The sequence below is a fragment of the Gambusia affinis genome, linkage group LG10 (assembly GCF_019740435.1).
Source record: "Gambusia affinis linkage group LG10, SWU_Gaff_1.0, whole genome shotgun sequence".
Taxonomy (NCBI): domain Eukaryota; kingdom Metazoa; phylum Chordata; class Actinopteri; order Cyprinodontiformes; family Poeciliidae; genus Gambusia; species Gambusia affinis.
Window position 1 is genome coordinate 29,650,053 of NC_057877.1, and position 21,457 is coordinate 29,671,509.

A 21,457-nucleotide genomic window follows, 5' to 3' on the forward strand; every position below is an offset into this window, starting at 1 on the left:
GCAGCAGCTCATTTAAAGTCCTGCCGGGGGCAGGGGGTGGAGGGGGGGCAGTGGAGGAGTCTGGGGGAGTCAGGCTAGATAATGCTGAGCACTGCAGAAAAACGCAAAAGCCATCGATTGGTTCTTCTGCAGGAAACAGCCCAGGGAGGAGGTAGGGGGTAGGGGTGGGGCTGTTGGTCAATGCATGCTGGAGTGTGTGGACCCCACAATGCAGTAAGCTACCTTCAGGCCTCATGTGGGACATTAATAAGAATGTGTGTGTATATATACATATATATGTATATATATATATATATATATACATACATACACACGCACACACACATACATATATACATATGTGTGTGTGAGGGAACCAGCTGGATGTTTGCTGATGCTAATAGTGATCTGGAGATTGTCTCATTAAAACCGTGCGAGGCTGAAGGGCTCAGAACGGGACCCATCAGAGTGTGAGTCTCATCCTGGTGGTGTCCCATCATGGCAGGGCCCGCTGGGGCCCCTCGTCCTGCAGTGGATGCCTGTCAGACGTCCCTTGCAGATGGTGGTGAGTTGATGAATAGGAGGGTGAAGATGAACAGGAAGTTTGTTGTTTTTCCTACTTGCTGTCTTGCTAGGTGCTATGGCAGAGCATGCAGGTTACATCAGGTGATTATTGGTGATTATTGAACATCAGCTAGAGTCAGAAGGCTACTGGTGTTCCGAAGATATAAACAGGTTCAGGAGAATACAGCTTCACAGGCACTACATTTCATATCTTCATATATGGTGGAATATGCTGGTTCCTGGGTTCGCTCCACGGCGCCCCCTCTGGAGGGACGTGAAGGCTGTTAGTCAGTGCATAGTTCTCATGCAGATTAGACTGCTGCGCCATGATTGGCTGTGGAGAAGCAAGATGGAGGCACGGTCTAGTCCTCCATCAGTGATCTGTTCAAAAACACCCTGACCTCTGACCCCCGCCTGCCAGCAGCAGCTGGAGAAAGGGCTCCTGTTCCTGGGGCATGATGGGGGTAAAAACTGCCCCTCCGTTTCCTGACGGGGCAGCAAAGCTCCTCTGGGGGAGAGAGGTTTGGATCGGTTCTGGTTCCAGCTCTGGTTCGGCTGTGATCGGACCTTCTGCCCGGTTCATCAGAACCGGCCCGGTTTCCTCTGCACCTCCAGACCAAAGCACCATCTCTGGGTTGCTGATCGGGTTTTTGTTTCATTTGATGCAGAAAGAGAAGAATTGATCCGGTAATGGAGACATTAAAGAGAAGATTTACTGATCATTAGAATAATTGATTCCTGGGAGGAACCGGAGCAGGAGGTCCGATCTCAGCGTCCCGTCGCTCCGCAGCGGTGGAGGCGTGTAGGAGGAGGAGGTGGAGAAAGAAACAGATGGGAAAGAAAAAAATCATGTTGCATAATCAAGCTGTTTATTGTTCTGCATGGAATGGTGAACAGAAAAAAAGATGCCTGAATGCATTTCTAGTCTGGAATAGTTTGGCCGGCTGTGTCTCCTGCCTCACAACTAAATTCCTTCAAACGCAGAAAAATTTTGTTTTCCCTCAGAAGGACTAAATTCAGCTTCATCAACACTGAACATACAGAAACTGTAACATCCATTTACAATGGGGGTGCGGGTCACCCTGGGCTGCAGAAGAGCGTCAACATAGGAAATGTTCATAAATACATAAAAAAGAAAACCCAAGAAAAACGGAGGAAACGGGAAAGTTTTCAACTTAGATCCAGTTTCCAGGAAAAAAACAAACCTCCGTAGAAACAGTCAGAAAATTCACAACACCACAGTTTCCTCACTTAGTCATTGTTAAAAAAAGTCCTGCATTAGAAAATAGGGCAGCTTTAAAATCAATAAACTATACAGCACTGTCAGGCCTCCAGCCAGTAGGAGGCGCTCCCTCTGCCTTCAATGCAGAACCAAATAAATGAACAAACTCGTTGCCCACACTACTGCTCTCACGCATTTCCTCAAAAACGTCTCGAACGCTCAGCCGGAGTCGGATTCAAACCAACTGATCAGATTTTATGACACTAAAAAATGTCAGTGCAATTTTCTAATTTTATTCCCTTCAATTGATTCGACCTAGAAGCTGCTTTTCTTTCTTCATCATCTCATATTTAGTGCAGATAGTTAATGCCCAACTCACAACCAAAGGGAAGGCAGGAACAGAACTGACCCTCTACCCAACAGAACCGGACAGATCCGTTTCACAGAACCGTCCGCACTCTGATGGACAACAGCTTGGATTTGTTTAAGGTCGGGTTCATGAGACAGCAGCCTGGCTCATTGGACCAGAGCCACCAGAGCGGCCCCATTGGGTCCAGCTTCGGTCTGAAGGAAGGAAAACTAACCATAAAAAGACGTCTCAGAGTGCAAGCAGATATTGCATAATTTACATCCGATACTCGGATCTGGGAACAATCAGGGAGACAAACGGGAAGACGTAAAACCTTTTTACAGCAACAGACGGAAAATTCCCTGGAAAGACGGAGAACATCATGAAGTGGTCGACCAGAAGGTCCGGATTCAGTCAAATGAGCAGCAAACAGCAGCACGGACGCCGTTTCTGCTGCTCTGCCCCCTACTGGAGCCCTGTGGTAACAACAGGGAGACTCAGGAGTTCTAAAGCTGACCTGCAGATGGATTTGGATGGCTGGGCTCCGCTAAGCTGGTTCTGTCTCTGCTCCAGAACCAGAACATCCAGCAACCAATCAGAATGCGGTTTATAACTCAATTTATTCTCATCTGAACAGTGGAGGACCAACAAGCTGCTCCACCCACAAGCTAACAACCCCTGAATGCACAAAAACTTAGACATTATAAATTTGAGCATTTCAGTCACCATTAGTGTAAATTTAGCTGGGATGCTAATTAGCGACACCAGGCAGTTAAGGAATGAAACAGATTGTTCAGTCTTACTAGAGTAATAATTTCATAGAGAATGTTTTTGCTCAAAAAAGATTAAAATTGAGTCAAATTTTTCTTTTTGAACAATCACTGGCTTTTCATCATCATAGTGTTTTAAATACTGTAAAATTCCTTCACAGCAGTCACATGAAATCTGTTTCACAAGCTGATTTCCAGCAGATATTTTGAACAACCATTTGTTTTCATCCTGCAGTGTTTCAAATAGAGCTAACTACTGAAAAATGTCTCTACTGTAATATCCTAGAAGTTTTTGTTCCCTAAATCCAGATAAAACAGATATTATATTAGGGTATTTACGTGTGAAAATAATTATTTATTAATTAATATTTATATATAATAATAATAATACTATTTACTTTTTTCACAAATATATCTAAATTTTATATAAAGGTTCATTTTCATTCATTAGTTGCCAAGTGTCACTAAAAAACTTCAAACACAAATTAGAAATAAATTCTAGAATTTTAATCATGCGTGGTCTGTTTTAATATATCATGTATAGAAAACATTAGTTAGTCTAAAAATATGTTTTTATTGCACAACCTAGCTGAGGATTCAGATTCTTAACAGTTTATCGGCCTATTGCACAATTCCGCTTCCATGAACATGAAGTTCACACTCCGACCACTGGGTGGCATCAGAGCACATCTAAAATCAAGCTTAATATGAGAAGAATAAGTATCAAACAACGTTTTGCTACCTATACAAGACAGGCATGAAGCTAGTAAATTTCACTCATTCATCAGGGGGTGAAATTGTTTTAATTGATAATTGATGCAGATTATTATTCTAATATAAATAAAGCAGATTTTTTATGTCTTATAATAGAGATATGTTTGTTATATAGAAAGAGCTTTATTTCCCATCAGAAACAAATTATAGGTAAGGCTGCCAGGGGTATGAATAATTATGGGCTGTAGAGCAGCTTGTGGTTTGGCCCTGGAGCTGCTTTGGTGGAAAACGTCCAGCGAACGTTTCCAACTGCAGCCATCAGGAGATCCAGCCTCAAACATGGAGGAGAAATTCTGAACTTTCCCCTAACGCCTCCAAAACGATTTCTTTACAACTTCCTCCTAATAAAACCAAAATTAATCAGCCTACAGCGCCACCTGCAGGCCACGCCACCTTGATGCTGGTTTGACCACAGGTTGGACGGGTTTGTGGCACAGAGACCAGGACCGGCTAATTTAGATACAGAACAGACAAAGGAACGTTTTGGATTTGAAGAGCGGACCGGTTCTGTTGCTGCCAGGAAAACATGAGAGGAAAAGAACCGAGAGCTGAAGGGAAGTGAAGACCCAACGGGAAGTGCCTCATGTTGGGAAGTTTTACAGGATATCGTCCGTTTATCACTAACTACATCATCTATGGAGAAAACGGCCACAAATACGAACACATGCAGATTTTTTTTACTTCTTTTTTATGACTTTTTCACTTAAACTCATGTTAACGTTGGGTGTGTCTGTGTGTGTCTATAGATATTTATAGAATAAGAAAGGAAAACCAAACTGAAGAAGAGTTAAAGTCTTCATAAATAAACCACGCCCCCTGATTACATACTCACAGCCTATTGGCCAACTGGAGGAAGAAGTGCTTGTGATTGGATGGAGCCTCTGGAAGATCCAGCCAATCACATGGCAGCCCGTTGCCAGGCAGATTATCTTGCCAAACTGATTTGTTTCAAGCTTAAATTGTTGTGATTTGGCCTCAGGAGACATTTTGTTTCCCTGACGTAGAATAAATGTTAAATAAAGGAATCGTTATTCGTTTCTATTTGAGCTGAATGAACATCAGTCCTTTGCTCAGAAACTGATCTCTGATTCAGACGTTCTCATATCAAACTACCAGATCATCAAAGAACGACGCGGTTTGGTGGTTTCTCACTGGGTTGGTGTTCCCAAGGCTGCGTGTCGGTTTGTCGCCCAGTGTTTTAGAGTCCCAGGTCTGAGCGGACTACAAGAAAAATATAGATTTAGATATATTTAATAATCCAACAACTAGTCAACAAAATTGCACTTTTCCTCATGATTTCACTGTTAAGTTTGAGAGGCGGGGCTCTCCCCTGACTGGCAGAGTGGCTCAGGTCCCCCGGGGGTTCGGCCCGCCCTGCGTACGCTGCCTCTTCACCTGGACAGGTGGATGGATGGAAGGAGAGAATGGAGGCTAAAAGAGAGAAACCAATGAGCCATGAAGCCTCCAGAGAAACAAGCGCCTGGTGAAGCATAGCAGCAAATCCAGACCACCTTCAGGACGCCCCACCCAGAGCCCCCACGGTTAGTTGATGCTGCTCCGCCCCCAGCTCAGCTCTTCCCTTCATGCTACCATCCAAGTCCTGAAGAGATCTAGGGAAGGAGGCAGTGTCCGTCCCAGGTTTGTTTCAGCTGGTGTCTCGGAGCCAGGCGGTCCCCTGCCTGCCCCACTAGCCCCCGGCTGCAGGGATCCATACGGAGGAAGGGGTGGTGGCAGCCTGGAGGGCTTCAAACCACTGTAAGTTCACACGGCACAAAGTGATGGATAGGTACGTCCTCCACAGAGAAATATCTGGGACGCAGTCTGACGACATTCCCAGAACAAGTCGCTTCCCCCATTGCCCCATAGGTCAGGGATTCAGGGAAAAAGGTTCAGGACTCAGATCCAGCACTACAGATATACGATCCAAGAGTCTGCAAGGAATTCTGGGACGAACGATTCGCAGCATGGGAGCGCTTAATCTGCTTTAGCCATGCCGATGCTGAGTCATTGACGGTGGAGCCGGGATCTGCAGGACCGATGACGGGGTTGACCAGGGACAGCTGGTGTTGGAGGACAGGCTGCATTGGCTGGCCGTAGAGGGTGTCTGCGCCTCCGGAGTCCTTATCCCAGGTACCACTGTGGAGACAGACACAGGGGTCAACATCAGGGTTCCTCCAGGCCTCCCCATCTCATATTTCAGACTTCCTAAGGCCATTATCAATAAAATGTAAGTCCTGTATCACAACAGAAATCTACAAAAGAAAATCACACATATATGAAGACATTTCATTACTTGTGAAATTAACTATAGATCTTGTCACATTCTTACTTAAGTTGAAGACATTAATTATAGTTCCTTTTAATCTCTTGTCCTATTCATCAGCAATGATGGCTCTCTGTTCTCATGAGGCTCTACTCTTTTCCTCAGCTGTATTTCCCTCCACAGGACTAGGCCTGTCACCATAACTAATTTTGCTGAACGATTAATTGTCTCAAAAATTATTGCGATAGACGATAATATTGTTTGAAGATCTTTTTACACTGATTTAATGGAAATTACAAAATAATGGATGCAATTTCCTGCCAAAGATAGATACACTTTATTTTCTAAAGAACATTTAACACTGGAACTGATAAAATAAATAAAACAACCAAAAACTAAAATAAAATGGATTCTCAGTCTCCATTAACAAAAATGAATAAAAACACCAAAGTGTAAATAAATACTGGATTCAACCAAAAGAGTTCAGATTATGAAGTCTGTAAACCATATTGTCCTTCAGTAATCATTAGATTTAAATAGAGAAGATGGAACATCGACTACCTGATGCAATAGTTCACACTACACGTTAGTTCACTCCTACATTTTCCCCTTAAGACAATCTGAGAACGTTGATGTTCTAAGATTGTCTCTTGTGGTTTCATAACCGATCATCCTGTAGTGTGTGGTGTGTTACGGTAGATCGTTGTGGCGCTCCGATCTAAATCAGGGGTTTTCCCCACTGGGAGCTTAACGCAGCCTGTTGAATGTGACAGGTAGCCAATCAGAAAGCCGGATTCTCCTCCTGCTTTCTGAGGGGAAATTACAGAGGGGAATCCCAAACAGCTGACACGGAGCAACCCGAAGTCCAGCGGACATTGGAGATGATATGTGGAAACAACATTAATGTTTATAAAACATTTGGTGTAAAGAATATAGAATGATGATGGGAGGAGTTGGAGCCAAATTGGTACCAGTTGATGAACCGGTAACTTTTCAGCTGTTCTTCGTTAACGTGACATAAAAAGGTTCTAATGATTTTCATTCAGTCAGGACGTTACGCTGACACTAGAGACACATGCACTGCAGGTAGATTGTAGTAAAGCATTGATTAATGCCTGGTTTTAAAATGACTTCACTGGACTTGTAGCCATTATTTTGTGCCCATTGTTGGACACCACACGGCCCGATGGAACCCGATGGAACCCGATGGAACCGTTCTACCTAGGATTTCTGTCGGCTAATGTGTGATCTCTCAGGTTTTGAAAATGGGCCGACAATCGGCCGACAGCTCTAAGATGGTGTAGTGTGAACTGGACGTTACACTGAGGAAATGAGGAAGGGAGGGTCAGTGGAGAGCAGCGGAGTTGAACCTTTTTTCATTCAGTGTCATCAACAGAAAGAGAAAAAGGCTGGAAGAGACGATAATTAAAATGACGTTGATAATTTTAATTTATCGTACGATTAATTGATTTATCGATTATCGCGACAGGTCTATGCACCTAGCATGTTGTACAGGCAAATAGCAATAAATCTGAATCAAATTTAGCTACCTTGTCTCTAGCTACCCTTGCTAGCAAGAGATGCTAGCTAGCAAGGGTATGTTAGCAGCTAGTTAGCGGTATCCACAACTGCCTCAAGAATGTAATGAAGATGTCTGTAGATGACTCAAATTGAAAAGTCCCGTGAGAAAAAGCAAAACTACACAGAACATTTGAGATTTAAAAGTCCTGCCGCAACAGAGTTTAAGACCAGTGATTAACGTTAAGGCCAACTTATATTTTTAAAATTAATTTAAGACATTTTAAGGCCTTTTTGTTAGCATCTAAGCAGATCTTGCACAAGCAGCTAAAAAAAAGAAAAGTATCTGAAGAACTTCTGATCCAATAAAACCGTCCACTGCCAGTAGGGGGCGCCAAACCCTGGGTGGACGTGTGTGTGTGTGTGTGTGTGTGTGTGGGTGTGTTGTTGTCTCTGATCGGCCGGCATCGATCGCCAAACGTTCACGTTTCACCAATCTCCCCCTCATCATCCTCACTGCCTGGGCAAGTTCAAGTTCATCCTCGTCTTACATCATGTCTGGTTGCTAGGGACGACCAGACGGCCTGGGACGTGACTGCCATCGCCAAGGAACCCCCCACCTTTAAACACTTCCTCACTTTACTACCCGTCCCATCTCATCATCCTCACTCCTCTTTCTCAGCATTCCTCTCTGGATCACTTTCTTCTCTTCGTCCTGGCATGTACTTCACACACACACACACACACACACACACACACACACACACACACACACACACACACACACACACACACACACACATCTGGAGACAGAAGCAGAGTTTAGGAAGCGTGTTGAGAAGAACAGGAAGTTTAATAAAACAGAGCCGCATCGCTCCGCTGTTTCTGCTTCTCTCTCCGTTCTCTCTCTCTATTCTCTCTCTATTCTCTCTCCGTTCTCTCTCTCCGTTCTCTCTCCATTCTCTCTCTCCGTTCTCTCTCTCCGTTCTCTCTCTGTTCTCTCTCTCTGTTCTCTCTCCGTTCTCTCTCCGTTCTCTCTCTATTCTCTCTCTATTCTCTCTCCGTTCTCTCTCTCCGTTCTCTCTCTGTTCTCTCTCTCTATTCTCTCTCCGTTCTCTCTCCGTTCTCTCTCCGTTCTCTCTCTCCGTTAGCTCTTGTGTGTTGCCACGCGGCCCTCTCTCCTGACTCGTTGTAATTCTGCTGTGCGCGCAGTGATAGAGGAGAAGACTGGAAGGTTAGTTTTTAATCAATACAACTTGCTGACGCTGGGACTTTTCTGGCCCGCTCTCTCTCCCCCGCTGTGTGTCGATGTCTCTCGCCCCCCGCTGCAGTAGCCCCCCCCCCTCTCCTGAGAAGACTCTGAAGATGAAACTCCCACCGACTGGACCGGACCGACCGGACCGACTGGACAGCCGTAACTCAGACTGCAGGTGCTGGGGGACACGGAGCCTTTTCCCAGAGGTCCACTGCCCCCCGGCACCGAGTCGCTCAGACCGTCTGCAGGTCCAACTTCTGGAAACAGAACCGGTCCAGAACTTTCTCTGCTCCTGATCTGAACTAGGCTGGAGTCGGGTTTAAATACAGACCAAGTTTGGACTGGAAGTGAGGAGGGAAACAGACAGAGCCTGAAACAGAGACTGGACCCTAACCCGTTTGGACCCGGATTGGGCCGTTTCTTCTCAGGTTAGGATAATCTTCTCCTGGATTGGTTCTGGTCCAGCTGAGGAACTCAGACGGAGTGGTCACAGAACCAGCCCAATGAGCAGAGATGAACCAGAACCAGAATGATTACTTATGGTTCTGGTTCTCATGGTTCTTTGTCTCTGGACACTGGTTTCCCACGGTAACCAGCTCAGTGCCCAACAGACTGTCACCATAGTTGCCTTGGAGATGGAGGGGGCGGGGCCAGTGAACTGCGACCCATCTGCCCCCCCCCAGCGGTTCTCTCTCTCCAGAGACTGTCGATCGCCCACAATGAGCCACATTTAGCAGACAGTACTAATAAACTTCAAAGTATTTTTACATTAGAAAACAATTCAGCCTTTGGTCTGAAATCATTGGATTGATAATATCTAATATCTAATAATAACTGATAATATTGAAAAATATCTAATAATATTGGATAATATCTAATATCAGAAAACATCCAATAATATGTAATAATAACTGCTAAAAATTAATAAGATTTAATAATAACTTATCATATCAGGTATTATCTAATAATATCTGATAATATCTGATAATATCACATATTATCTAATAACAACTTATAATATTGGATAATATCTAATATTATCCAAAATCTAATCATATTTAATAACTGATAATATCCAACAATATCACATAATATCTGATAATATCTGATAATATATAGGAATCTTGGTAAAAAGTTTTGCCCATCCCAAATTTCATAGAAAACAGCACCTCAGAATTAGAAAGTTTTCCTTCTCTGCAGATTTTAGATTTAAGGAATTTCTCGTACGTCCCAGAGAGGAAGAGGAAGAAGACTGCATGCAGCTTCAGCCTCAGCAGCGCCTCCTGGAGGCAGAGGGGGAACAAATAAATAACCAACTGTTTCAGAGACAAACACCTGGACCACGTTGGCCTCTCAGAGGGTGTATATGTGTGTGTGTGTGTGTGTGTGTGTGTGTGTGTGTGTGTGTGTAAGACAGAATCAATAAATCGACAGACTCATTCACTGCAGGTCACCACACACACACACACACACACACACACACACACACACACACACGCACACACACACACACACACACACACACACACACACACACACAGCAGAGCGATGGAGCATGTTTGAAATGCCAACAGAGGACTCCCAGCTTATTGTTTTCTGTGTGTGTGTGTGTGTGTGTGTGTGTGTGTGAGAGAGAGAGAGAGAGATGAGTTAAAGCATGACCAGACCAATCGTTACACTCTTCATAAATCAGCTGACAAACACACCCTGACCTGGACCGCTCCCCACAGCACACACACACTCAGACACACACACACACACACTCAGACACACACACACTCAGACAGAATGAGAAGTGGAAGCTGCGTTCAGTGACCAACTGCTCTGCAGGAAATATCAGATGAATATTTTTCTGTGTGTTTGGATTCTGTGATTAAAACACCAGAGAGATGAAAGTGTCACATGACTGATCAGCAGGCCAATCACCAAGCCATGCTTAGTTAGCCCCGCCCCTCAGCAGGGTCACATCCAGATGTAGAGACAGAACCCAACATCTGTCTGCCTGCAGACCCTCTGCTGATAGCTCCAGAACCTGCAGCGGGTCTGGAAGGTTCTGGAAGGTTCTGATGTCTGTCGGTAGGTTTCCAGTTCAGAGGCTTTTGAACTGATTCATGATTCATTTCCAGTTTTTCAGGAGTTTGAAGCTTCGGTCTCCATATTTCAATGAATGGATTAAAGTTCCATTCATCTACTGAACTCTTTGCTTCCTGATGACATCACAAAGACTAGCTTGTTTTTCTTTGCTTTTTACTACTGAAATGTTGCTTACTTAAATTTAAAATGTGGTTCTGAAATCCAAACAGAAGAACCCGAGACGCTCAGCGCCAGCAGCAGGAACCAGCAGCAGAGCCAGGAAGCTAACCAGAGCATTAGCTTCCTGCTAACCACAGCTGGACATCCAGATGTTCCAGACCTACTGCACTTCCACAGGAAGGAGTTCTGCCATCCCTCTCAGACCTGCTTGGACCCGTCTGGATCTGCCAGGTGTCCCAGACCCGGCCGGGGGCGGGGCTTACCTGCGGCTGCTGAGGGATATTGAAGCCGGGGTCTCGAGGGCCAACGCTGACGAACCGCTGGGCTGGAGATGTGGTGGGGGTGGAGTACGCTGCACAGAAAACACACACACACACACACATACAGGTGAGTAAGACATGAATATGTTATTAACAGGTATTAATTATCAAACTTTAGAAAATGATGTAGCTTTATGTGGTCATTCTAAATTACCTTGTCATTTGTTGTTAATCAAAATTTTCTTCATCTAATTGATCCTGCAGTATTTCAAGCAAGATTTCTGCAGACAAATAATGAACTTTACATTTCAAACATGACGTTATGTTATGTAGTGCAATGCGCCTCTCGACCAGTGAGGGGCAGCAGTGCACCAATGGAAGGCAGTCTGCTGTAGATTAGAAGAAGTCTTCATCTTGCCTTCCCAACACAAATTATTACAGCCAGATCTCCTGAGTAACAGGGAGCAGAAGTAAGTCACCTAATAGATACATTAGGTATGCTTCTTATTAAGTTTAGATTTTCTTTGAGAATAAAACACTGACTATATTTCTATTTCTAGGAAAATTTAGCTTTCACCAATCTAAGTTAAGTTGCTGTAACTTAATGTTAGTTAAATGTGTCAACCTCTCACTGGAAGGTTAGCCCTTAATCTTAAACGTATTTTAAGGGCAGATAGAGTTTTCTCCTCCAATCTAGTGAATTCTAAGCTGCTATATTAGTCAGTTTTAACCCTTATGTGTTTTGTTGAAAGACTTGGCTGATGTGACATGGTTCTTATGTCCTTGGCTAACTTTAGCCATCTGACGACTCGATTTAGCCTAACAACACATGGTGGGGGACAAAGAACACTAATGAAGACTTGCTAAGTGTGGAGGATGCTAACGGGGTGGATGCTAATGGGGCGGTCCTAATGGGGACCAGTCACTATCACATTTCCAGAAACCTTACGGAGCTGCTTCCAGGAAACAAAGATGAGAAAATCTCCCAGTTAGCAGAGCTACAGGAAGGCTATGAGAAGGAAAAAAAAATCTTCCCAATAAAGTACAAATACACTTAGAGTTAGGACTCCTGAAAGCTTGTTCCAAGTTAAAGAATAAGTCATTCTGTTTTAGTTTTTTAATTAATATTTCAGAAGCATAAATTGCTAACCCAGAAGTTAAACTCTGTGGAATTAAGCAAAGAATTACCTGTTCTTTATGTATTTATTCTAAAACTATGCTGGTATCTTAACTAGTCTGATGAGCTTCACTTTACTTGAGCTAAAGAGAACAATATAGCTGGGTTTCGTACCATAGACGTCACCCAATGCAGATGGAGGGCAGGAAGTAAATGCAGCCCATTTATTTCTGTTGATCCAGCATCAAAATGCCTAAAGTCTGAGTCCTGTACAGTTGTTCCAACCGTTCTGATAGAGGGACAGATAAACATTATTTTTGTGTTTGGAATGTAGTGGATCACAAGGGAGTTAATTTTGAAAAACTTACCGAAAAAAGAAGAGGAGAGTGGATCAACAATCTACAGTTAAAAACAGGAGGTGCAGAAACTAACAATGGCAGAGTTTGCAGCGCCGAGTTTCTAACAGGCAAGAATCACATCATTTAAATAGTATTTTCAGATATTTTACTGGACAGTTACTAAGAAAGACAAGCATTCATACTTAAGGTAAGATATATTATTTCTATGCCTTAGCGCTTGGTTGACACGAACCATGTGGTTTCTGTATATTGGAGCGAATAGTTGACCTGCATTTGACCTGAATTCTACAATGACTCAACATTAACGTACAACTCCAGCATGAATTTGGTTTACAGAAGCTAAATAAATTATTTACCAGGAGATCCGAGCTCGTAGAGATAACATGGGTTAGCTTGTTGTTAGCGGTAGCATCGTTAGCATAGACTAACTCACTACTCACCCGGCAGAAACCAGTCGGCGGCCATTTAATGCTGGTTTTGATCCTAAATTTGACCCAACCTGAAACTAAATGATTTTATTCTCCAGGCTTTTGAAAACTTTCTTCTGGCTCCTGGTACAAAATGAGGTCTGCAGCTCCAGATGGCTGGTTATGTGGTTCGCCTCCATGCGGGTAAATCCTTAAGATTATAAGAGATAATACGGGTCATATCCTAAATATGTGCGTATTTGTCCGAGATGCCTCGTCTGTTCCAGCCCATTTAGGGAATTAGCTACTCGCTGTGGTGAATTTTGTTCTGTTTTGAACCGGAGAAATCCACTTCCGGATCTACATCTGAATATCGCGCGTCATCCGGGTCACGTGTCTGAAACCCATCATTAGTGGCTGTTATTACAGCATTTGATATGGTAATAACACTTTATGACGTTTTTATAACTGGTGCTACTTGTTGCAGTTTACCTGAGGTCAAGGGCGTAGGTTTGGTCTAAGTTTTGGTGGGACCTTACAACTTACTGACCACCCCCGTCCCCCCATTTTTGACCGTTGGGGTGGGGGGGCACCACATTGGCTTAATAACCCCCTCCCCCAACCATAGTCATAACTTGATCATACATCTTGTGTATACAACCAGATACAGTCATACTCAGCAGATCAGTTCAAGAACATTTTACTTTTTTCAAAATTCCTATTCTACCTCACATTCAGTGCTGACCTTACTAAACACCGGACTTTACAACAAATGCGTTGCGTGATAGATATCTAACTTATGGGTCCCCTCACTGTACTGACAGCCGAGGCAGTGAAATAACTTCTAATGTCTGTCGTCCTTTTCTGTTTTGGTCTCGGAGACTCATAATAAATGTCAAACTCAGAAGGAGACGCGTTCACTTTCAGCTCCATGGACCAAGCTTCCGGTCCGCGTGTGTCCAGCTGGCCGCCGCCTGTTGCAGCCAATCAAAGAACGTAGATCCACGTTCTTTGAGCCAATAGCGGGTCGTCATAGTTCATAACAGCGAATTTTAAAATGAATGCTACCACTGCGTAGTATATTGAAATATTAAACTAATCAATGTAGATTTTCGTTTATTTATTTTGTTTTTGTTAAAAAATACAAATGTTTTTTTTTAAATTAATATGGCAAAAATTGGTCGGGACTATTTTATATCCCTTGATTATTGGTCCATACCCAAACCTGGAAATATTAAAAATGTTTATTCAAGCTTTTGACAGAGTAATAAAACTTAATGACATCTAGAACTAGATGTTGCCCTTCACCTCAGGTAAGAGGTCATATTAAAGACACCATCAACAACGTCTCAGGACTAACAGCTAATGGGTCAGAACCAGAACCAGCTGACAAATCAGAACCAGGATCTTTATGGTCAGACCGGTGTTCTGGTTCTGGTCCGGTGGGCTCGTGTTACTCACTGGGGGAAGATGGGGAGTTGCTGCCCCCTTCTGTGGACGAGGTGGGGGGGGGCTTGGTGTCGACGGGCAGCGGGACGGGCCGGGCCATGGGGGGGGGCGGCGGGGGGGGCAGCATGGGCGTCGGCAGGAACGGGTTGTGGACCTTCGTCTGGGAGCTGCTGCTGGGCTGAGGAAGAGGAGAGACAGGAGTCAGAGAACGGACCGGAACCAGAACCAGAACCAGAACCAGAACCAGAACCATGCAGCAGGAACCCAGAGAGTGGTGACAGTTTCAGCTTTACTGATTATTCTTGATATACATTCTTGGATTTGATTTATTTTCTCATTTCTATTGAATATTTGCAGAACCTGACCGGATCCAGCTGAACAAACTTCGGCACCGGCGCCAGTCCGGTTCCTTAACGGGCCGTCCAGAAAACTGTGAACTCTGGGAACAGGAGGTTCTGGTCCAGACTGGGTCCAGTCTCACTTCAGCTCTGCTTGTTTCCTACAGGACTGTCCTGAGGTCGAGTGAGCACAGACGTGTGTGTGTGTGTGTGTGTGTGTGTGTGGGTGTGCGTGTGTGTGTGTGTGTGTGTGTGTGTGTGTGTGTGTGGGTGTGTGTGTGTGTGTGTGTGTGTGTGGGTGTGTGTGTGTGTGTGCATCGATTGGATGTCTAGACGCAGATATATCAGCTATCAACCTGAAACCACACACTATCATTTTCTGCCAACACACACTGACTCGCCTCCACACAAGTATGTGTGTGTGAGAGAGTGTGTGTGTGTGAGAGAGTGTGTGTGTGAGAGAGTGTGTGTGTGCTTACGTTGAGGAGGCCCACCTGTCCGGCCTGCTGGGCGGAGTCAGGACACACCAGCTGGACGAACTCCTTGAGCGTCTCCTGTGGGTGGTAGCGGATGGCCGGGTGGGAGAAGTAGGAGGCGGGCTGCTGCAGGATGGGGGAGGAGGAGAAGTGGAGGCTGGAGGGGGGGGCATGGGGGCTGGCTGTGGGCACAGAGGGGGGGGCACAGGTTAGTGGGGGTAGAAAAGAGGAGGGGTCAACATGCAAATCCAACAGACAGACTTGGTAGAGCAGATGGACCAATGAGAGTGCAGCATTATGCCCCGCCCACAGCAACTGTCAATCAACACATTCTTCCTCCTCCTCTTCCTCCTCCTCTTCCTCTGCTCTAATTAAGACTCTGATTGGTTTAACAAGGCCCAATTGCTCGTTAGTGAGTGTGGCTCTTTAGAGCCGGTGAGCTATGACACTCAGAGGAGGAGAAGGGGGAGGAGCTTAGAATGGTGGGCGAGAGAGAGAGAGAGAGAGAGAGATGGAGGGATGGAAGGATGGAGAGGTAGAGCTGCTGCACTAATTCACTTAAAGTCGTCTGTGATTTATCACTCTGAGAATCCACAGCGTGTGTGTGTTTACAGTAATCACTGAATGGATGGGAGAGCACACACACACACACACACACACACACCCACACACCCACGCACACACACCCACGCACACACACACACACACACACACTGTGTGGACAGACCACAGTGTATTTCAAAGATGACTCATCTGGTCACATGACATCCATCTGACCAATCAGATGACTCCTCTCAGAAACCTGATGAACCGGGTCTGAACCAGATTGTTTTGGGACAGGTTTTCTTTAATCTGGATTCTTCGTCAGAGTTGAATTTGTTTCTCTTTTTTATCAAATCTAAAATACATGAAAGAATCCAGAAGAACCCAGCAGCTGAACTTCAGGAGGTTCTGGCCGGTCTCAGAGATCCGGTCTCCTGTTTTTGATCCAGAAAGCTGCAGCAGAACCAGGAATCGGGTCACTATGAGGGTTACCATGGTTACAGTGAAGAAGGTGCAATCAGCTCAGCCTCAATTAGAAGAAATTTCTAGTTAGCAACACCTGAACCTCCACCTGAACCTCGTTACCCTGAAGAAAAGAGGAACTGATAAACAGGGAGGAGGAGATTTAATGTCCTGCTGAGAAACCTGAGGAGGATGAGGAGGTTGGATGGACGGTTGGATGGACAGATGGATGGACAGATGGATGGATGGATAACCCTAAACTTCCACAGGAACTTTAATCAAACTATGAACTCCTTTCATCAACCAATCAAGTCAAGTCAGGAGGAGGCTGGAGCTTAATAGTGGGAGGGGCTAACCAGTAACAGTGGGAGGGGCTACTCGGTGACAGTGGGAGGGGCTACCCGGTGACAGTGGGAGGGGCTACCCGGTGACAGTGGGAGGGGCTACTCGGTGACAGTGGGAGGGGCTACTCGGTGACAGTGGGAGGGGCTAAGTCTAAACTTCGGCCCAACAGGTGATAGCTTAGCTTCAGGTATGTTGACGTGGCAATAACCAGGTGGTATACAGGTGAGGAGGGGGAGTAAAGGGTTCTGGATGGGTTCTGGCCTCACCTGGAGGCCCGGTAATGACGGGCCGGTGATAAAGGGGGGCAGCCGTTCTGGGGCAGGAGGAAGAGGAGGAAGAGGAGCTGCACCTGTCTGAGCGCTTCAGAGAGCAGATGGAGGCCGGCGTTCCTGGCAAGAACCATGAGGAAGATGATCTGGGTCAACTGTGATGACATCACTGATGATGTCATTAAACCACTGCCACACAATGCAGGAGGCATGAGACAGCTGGAGGGGGCGGGGCTTGTAGTGACAACAGGAAGTAGGAGTGAGGAAGAGTCCAGGTCTGTTTACCCCGTTCATCCGTTCATCATCTGTTCATCATCCATTCATCCATCCAGTTTCTATTTCTCATCATTTCAAGTCTGAACAGAAACTAAAAACAAAAAATGAAACATTGAATTGTTTGATAAATTGAGTCGTATTTCCGGTCTGCATCGTAACAAACCCTGATCAGCGGAACGCCGTTGCGCTGCAGCACACGGACAAAGATAGACCTCAGAACCGGGCTGAACCGGTCCAGCTCCACCGGCTCTGGGTGTTTTTCACAGGAGAGCCAGGTGTTAAAGATAACATTCACACCTCAACACACACTCCGTCCAAACACAACGACCAATAAACAGCCACCACGATGTCATCGGCATGCTGACAGGTGAGCGCAGGTGGGTGGGGATCCAGCAGACGACACAGAGACAAACCATCCACCTCCATCTGTCCATCATCAGAGGAGAGGAGGCGGGTCACACACACGGAGACGGAGGAAACGCCGTGTTGTCGTTTTTACCTTGTCGAGAGATGAACGAGCTAGCTAGAGAGCCGCGTAGCTTATATCCAGCTTCCACCGCGAGACGCAAACAAACGGGAAGAAGAAGAAGAGAAAGCAGCATGAAAACAGACGGGTGGAGGAACACCTGGACCCCACCCACAAACACAACACCTTCAATATGGCTGATATGATCTACATGCTTTTTATTCATTTATTTTTCTATTTTCTGTGATGTTTTGGAAGTTTTTATTTCAAAATTATTATTTCATTTTTTATCATATGAACTTACTTTATGGAGTGAAATATTAGAATTAAATATCTAAAAACAAATGTTTTACAATAAAAATAATTTGATAGTTTATTAATATCTCAATGAGGGACGAACAGGAGACTGACATGTTTCCCGTCTGACCTCCGACCTGCAGGAAGACAGATCAAGATGTCTGCGCCTCTCCGCACACACACACACAGCTGACAGCTACAAGCCCCGCCCCCAGCAGCATCGCTGGCTCTGCAGCAGCTTCAGGTTGCAGCTGATGGTGTTAGTGGGTTAGATGGCTTGTTATTGAAGCAGTGGGGTTGCCATGGCAACAACATACCTGGCTCCACGTCGTGCCAGCTGCCGGCCTGGCCACCGTTGCCCGGAGACCGACCCGGACCCTGGTAGTAGGACTCCTCGCCCGGACTGTCAACGTCCTCCTCCATGCACTTTATCCTCTTGGCAGAGCTGCACACAGAGCAACCGGCAACACAACCGGCAACACAACCGGCAGACCCGTTATCAAATACAGAACCGGGAACAGAACCAGCAGACATTGCTGCACCTGTTGCATGTTAACATCCATCTTCACCAGAACCTTCTGTTCCTGGGTCAGAACTCCCTGGATCCGACTTTGACTGAAGGCCAAAACCCAAAACAGCCAGTATTAGCCTTTACTGTGTTTCTCTAATGTTGGTGCACTGCCTTGTGCAACAAGGCAGTGCACCAACATTAGCACAAATATTAGCATTTCACAGCCCCCACACTAGTGCACTGCCTACAGCAGTGGTTCCTAAAGATTCTGGGCCCCCTATGGATTGCAATAAAATTCCCCCCAAAAAAGAAAAAAATAAATAAACTGGGCTCACACATTGTTCAACCAGACATAAACCTATAAACACATATTTTGTTGTCAACCTCCATTGAAGTTTATTTCACACTTCAAGTTGCAATAAAAACACTACAAACCATCTTTACAGTCAAACACTTTTGTGTAACTGTTTTTTTTTTTTCAATCATCCATACTGCTTCCCGCACCCCCCCTGCAATGGCACTGTGGCCCCCACACTTTGGGAACCACTGGCCTACAGCAACGCAGTGCATTAGCATTAGCATTAGCATTTTTCCTAAAAAAAAGCTTTTATCTATTTTTCTTATTTATTAGACATGGTTAGCATTCTGAATAGAGGAAGTAAATGTAAGACAACATCCTAGTGATGCTCCACATGCTACTGACAGCATTTAGGCAAACATTAGCATTTTGGCTAATTTTAGCCTACAGTCATGGCCAAAAGTTTTGAGAATGATTCAAATGTTAATATTTACAAAGTCTACTGCTTCAGTTTTCATAACGACAATTTGCATATACTCCAGAATGTTATAAAGAGTGATCAGCGCAACAGCAATTAATTACAAAGTCAATATTAGCCTAGAAAATGAACTTTATCCCCCAAAACACGTTTTAACTTCATTGCAGCCCTGCCTCAAAAGGACCAGCTAACATCGTTTCAGTGATTGCTCCATTAACACAGGTGTGGGTGGTGATGAGGACAGGGCTGGAGATCAATCTGTCATGATTAAGTAAGAATGACACCACTGGACACTTTAAAAAGAGGCTGGTGCTTGGCATCATTGTTTCTCTTCTGTGAACCATGGTTATCTCGAAAGAAACACGTGCAGTCATCATTGCACTGCACAAAAATGGCCTAACAGGAAAGAGAATCGCAGCTAGAAAGATTGCACCTCAGTCAACAATCTATCGCATCATCAAGAACTTCAAGTAGAGATGTTCCATTGTTGCCAAAAAGACTCCAGGGCACCCAAGAAAGACCAGCAAACGCCAGGACCGTCTCTTAAATGTTTCAGCTGCGGGATCGGGCTACCAGCAGTACAGAGCTTGCTCAGGAATGGCAGCAGGCAGGTGTGAGTGCATCTGCCCGCACTGTGAGGCGGAGACTCTTGGAGCAAGGCCTGGTCTGAAGGAGGGCAGCAAAGAAGCCACTTCTCTCCAGGAAAAACATCAGGGACAGACTGATATTCTGCAAAAGGTACAGGGAGTGGACTGCTGAGGACTGGGGTCAAGTCATTTTCCCTTTCCGATTGTTTGGGACATCTGGAAAACAGCTTGTTCGGTGAAGACGAGGTGAGCGCTACCACCAGTCTTGTCTCATGCCAACTGTAAAGCATCCTGAAACCATTCATGTGTGGAGTTGCTTCTCAGCCAAGGGAGTCGGCTCTCTCACAGTCTTACCTAAAAACACAGCCATGAATAAAGAATGGTACCAGAATGTCCTCTGAGAGCAACTTCTCCCAACCGTCCAAGAGCAGTTTGGTGATGAACGATGCCTTTTCCAGCATGATGGAGCACCTTGCCATAAAGCAAAGGTGATATCTAACTGGCTCAGGGAACAAAACATAGAGATTTTGGGTCCATGGCCTGGAAACTCCCCTGATCTTAATCCCATTGAAAACTTGTGGTCAATCATCAAGAGACGGGTGGACAAACGAAAACCTAGGAATTCTGACAAAATGCAAGCATTGATTGTGCAAGAATGGACTGCTATCAGTCAGGATTTGGTCCAGAAATTGATAGAGAGCATGCCAGGGAGAATTGCAGAGGTCCTGAAGAAGAGGGGTCAACACTGCAAATATTGACTTGCTGCATTAACTCATTCTGTCATTAAAAGCTTTTGTTACTCATAATATGATTGCAATTGTATTTCTGTATGTGATGACAGCATCTGACATACACACATAAAAACCAGAGGGCAGCAGATCATGTGAAAATATTATATTTGTGTCATTCTCAATACTTTTGGCCATGACTGTACACACTAACTCTAACATGCTGAATGGAGTAAGTCCATATTACTCAACATGCTTATGATTCTCCACATGCCATTGAGTACATTGTAACCTGATTTAGCATTGATGCTAATCTTTAGCATCGGAAGGCTAGGTTCCAACCGACGGGCACACTTTGGCAGGCCCCGTTTAAATTTCTTCAGAAATGTTCTAGTTATTAATGTAACGGATAATAGATATACAGGTGAAATTCTTGCTAAAATATGTTTGGTAAACATCTTTGTATATATTTCATAACTGCCTTGGGATGAGTGGTGTTTGGCGCCACCTACTGGTTGCCTATAAATAAGAGGGGAAACCAGAAATTCCACACAGACGGTTTTGTACTCTTATGTGGTAAGTCATCAAATCTGGTTCTCCTCTGACTTGTTTTTGTGGTTTTGTTCGGGGACTAAATTGGAGTGTTGTTGCGATACACAGAGGACAGGTGGACCAGTAAGGGAGGCTAACAGGATGTTTCTGTCAACCATTCATTACAGGTTGTAAATTAAATTTTCCTAATTTTGCCCAATATTTCAGAGCTCATAGAACACCATGTCTCTCTCATCCATGCTATTTTTGTGAGTGAAGTACAGATATGAATTGTGGTACTATCAGAGAGAAG

General features: G+C 44.8%; 1 protein-coding gene across 4 annotated transcripts in view; it reads right to left on the bottom strand.

Annotated features, from left to right (window-relative positions):
* Window positions 1-1,390: 1,390 nt before the first annotated feature.
* The window catches only part of nfia (nuclear factor I/A), a 73,109-nt gene continuing 53,042 nt past the window's right edge, over window positions 1,391-21,457 (bottom strand). The window contains exons 6-11 of one of the 4 annotated variants that reach the window (XM_044128527.1): window positions 18,329-18,456; window positions 17,748-17,798; window positions 15,357-15,535; window positions 14,552-14,717; window positions 11,211-11,299; window positions 1,391-5,794 (exon numbers count right to left, since the gene is read on the bottom strand). In XM_044128527.1, the coding sequence (XP_043984462.1) occupies window positions 5,780-5,794; window positions 11,211-11,299; window positions 14,552-14,717; window positions 15,357-15,535; window positions 17,748-17,798; window positions 18,329-18,456 (628 nt within the window). In that variant the 3' untranslated portion in view covers window positions 1,391-5,779. Of the gene's footprint in view, window positions 5,795-11,210; window positions 11,300-14,551; window positions 14,718-15,356; window positions 15,536-16,969; window positions 17,093-17,747; window positions 17,799-18,328; window positions 18,457-21,457 lie in introns of all 4 variants that reach the window. The other 3 variants (XM_044128526.1, XM_044128530.1, XM_044128529.1) reach the window with 3 other exon arrangements.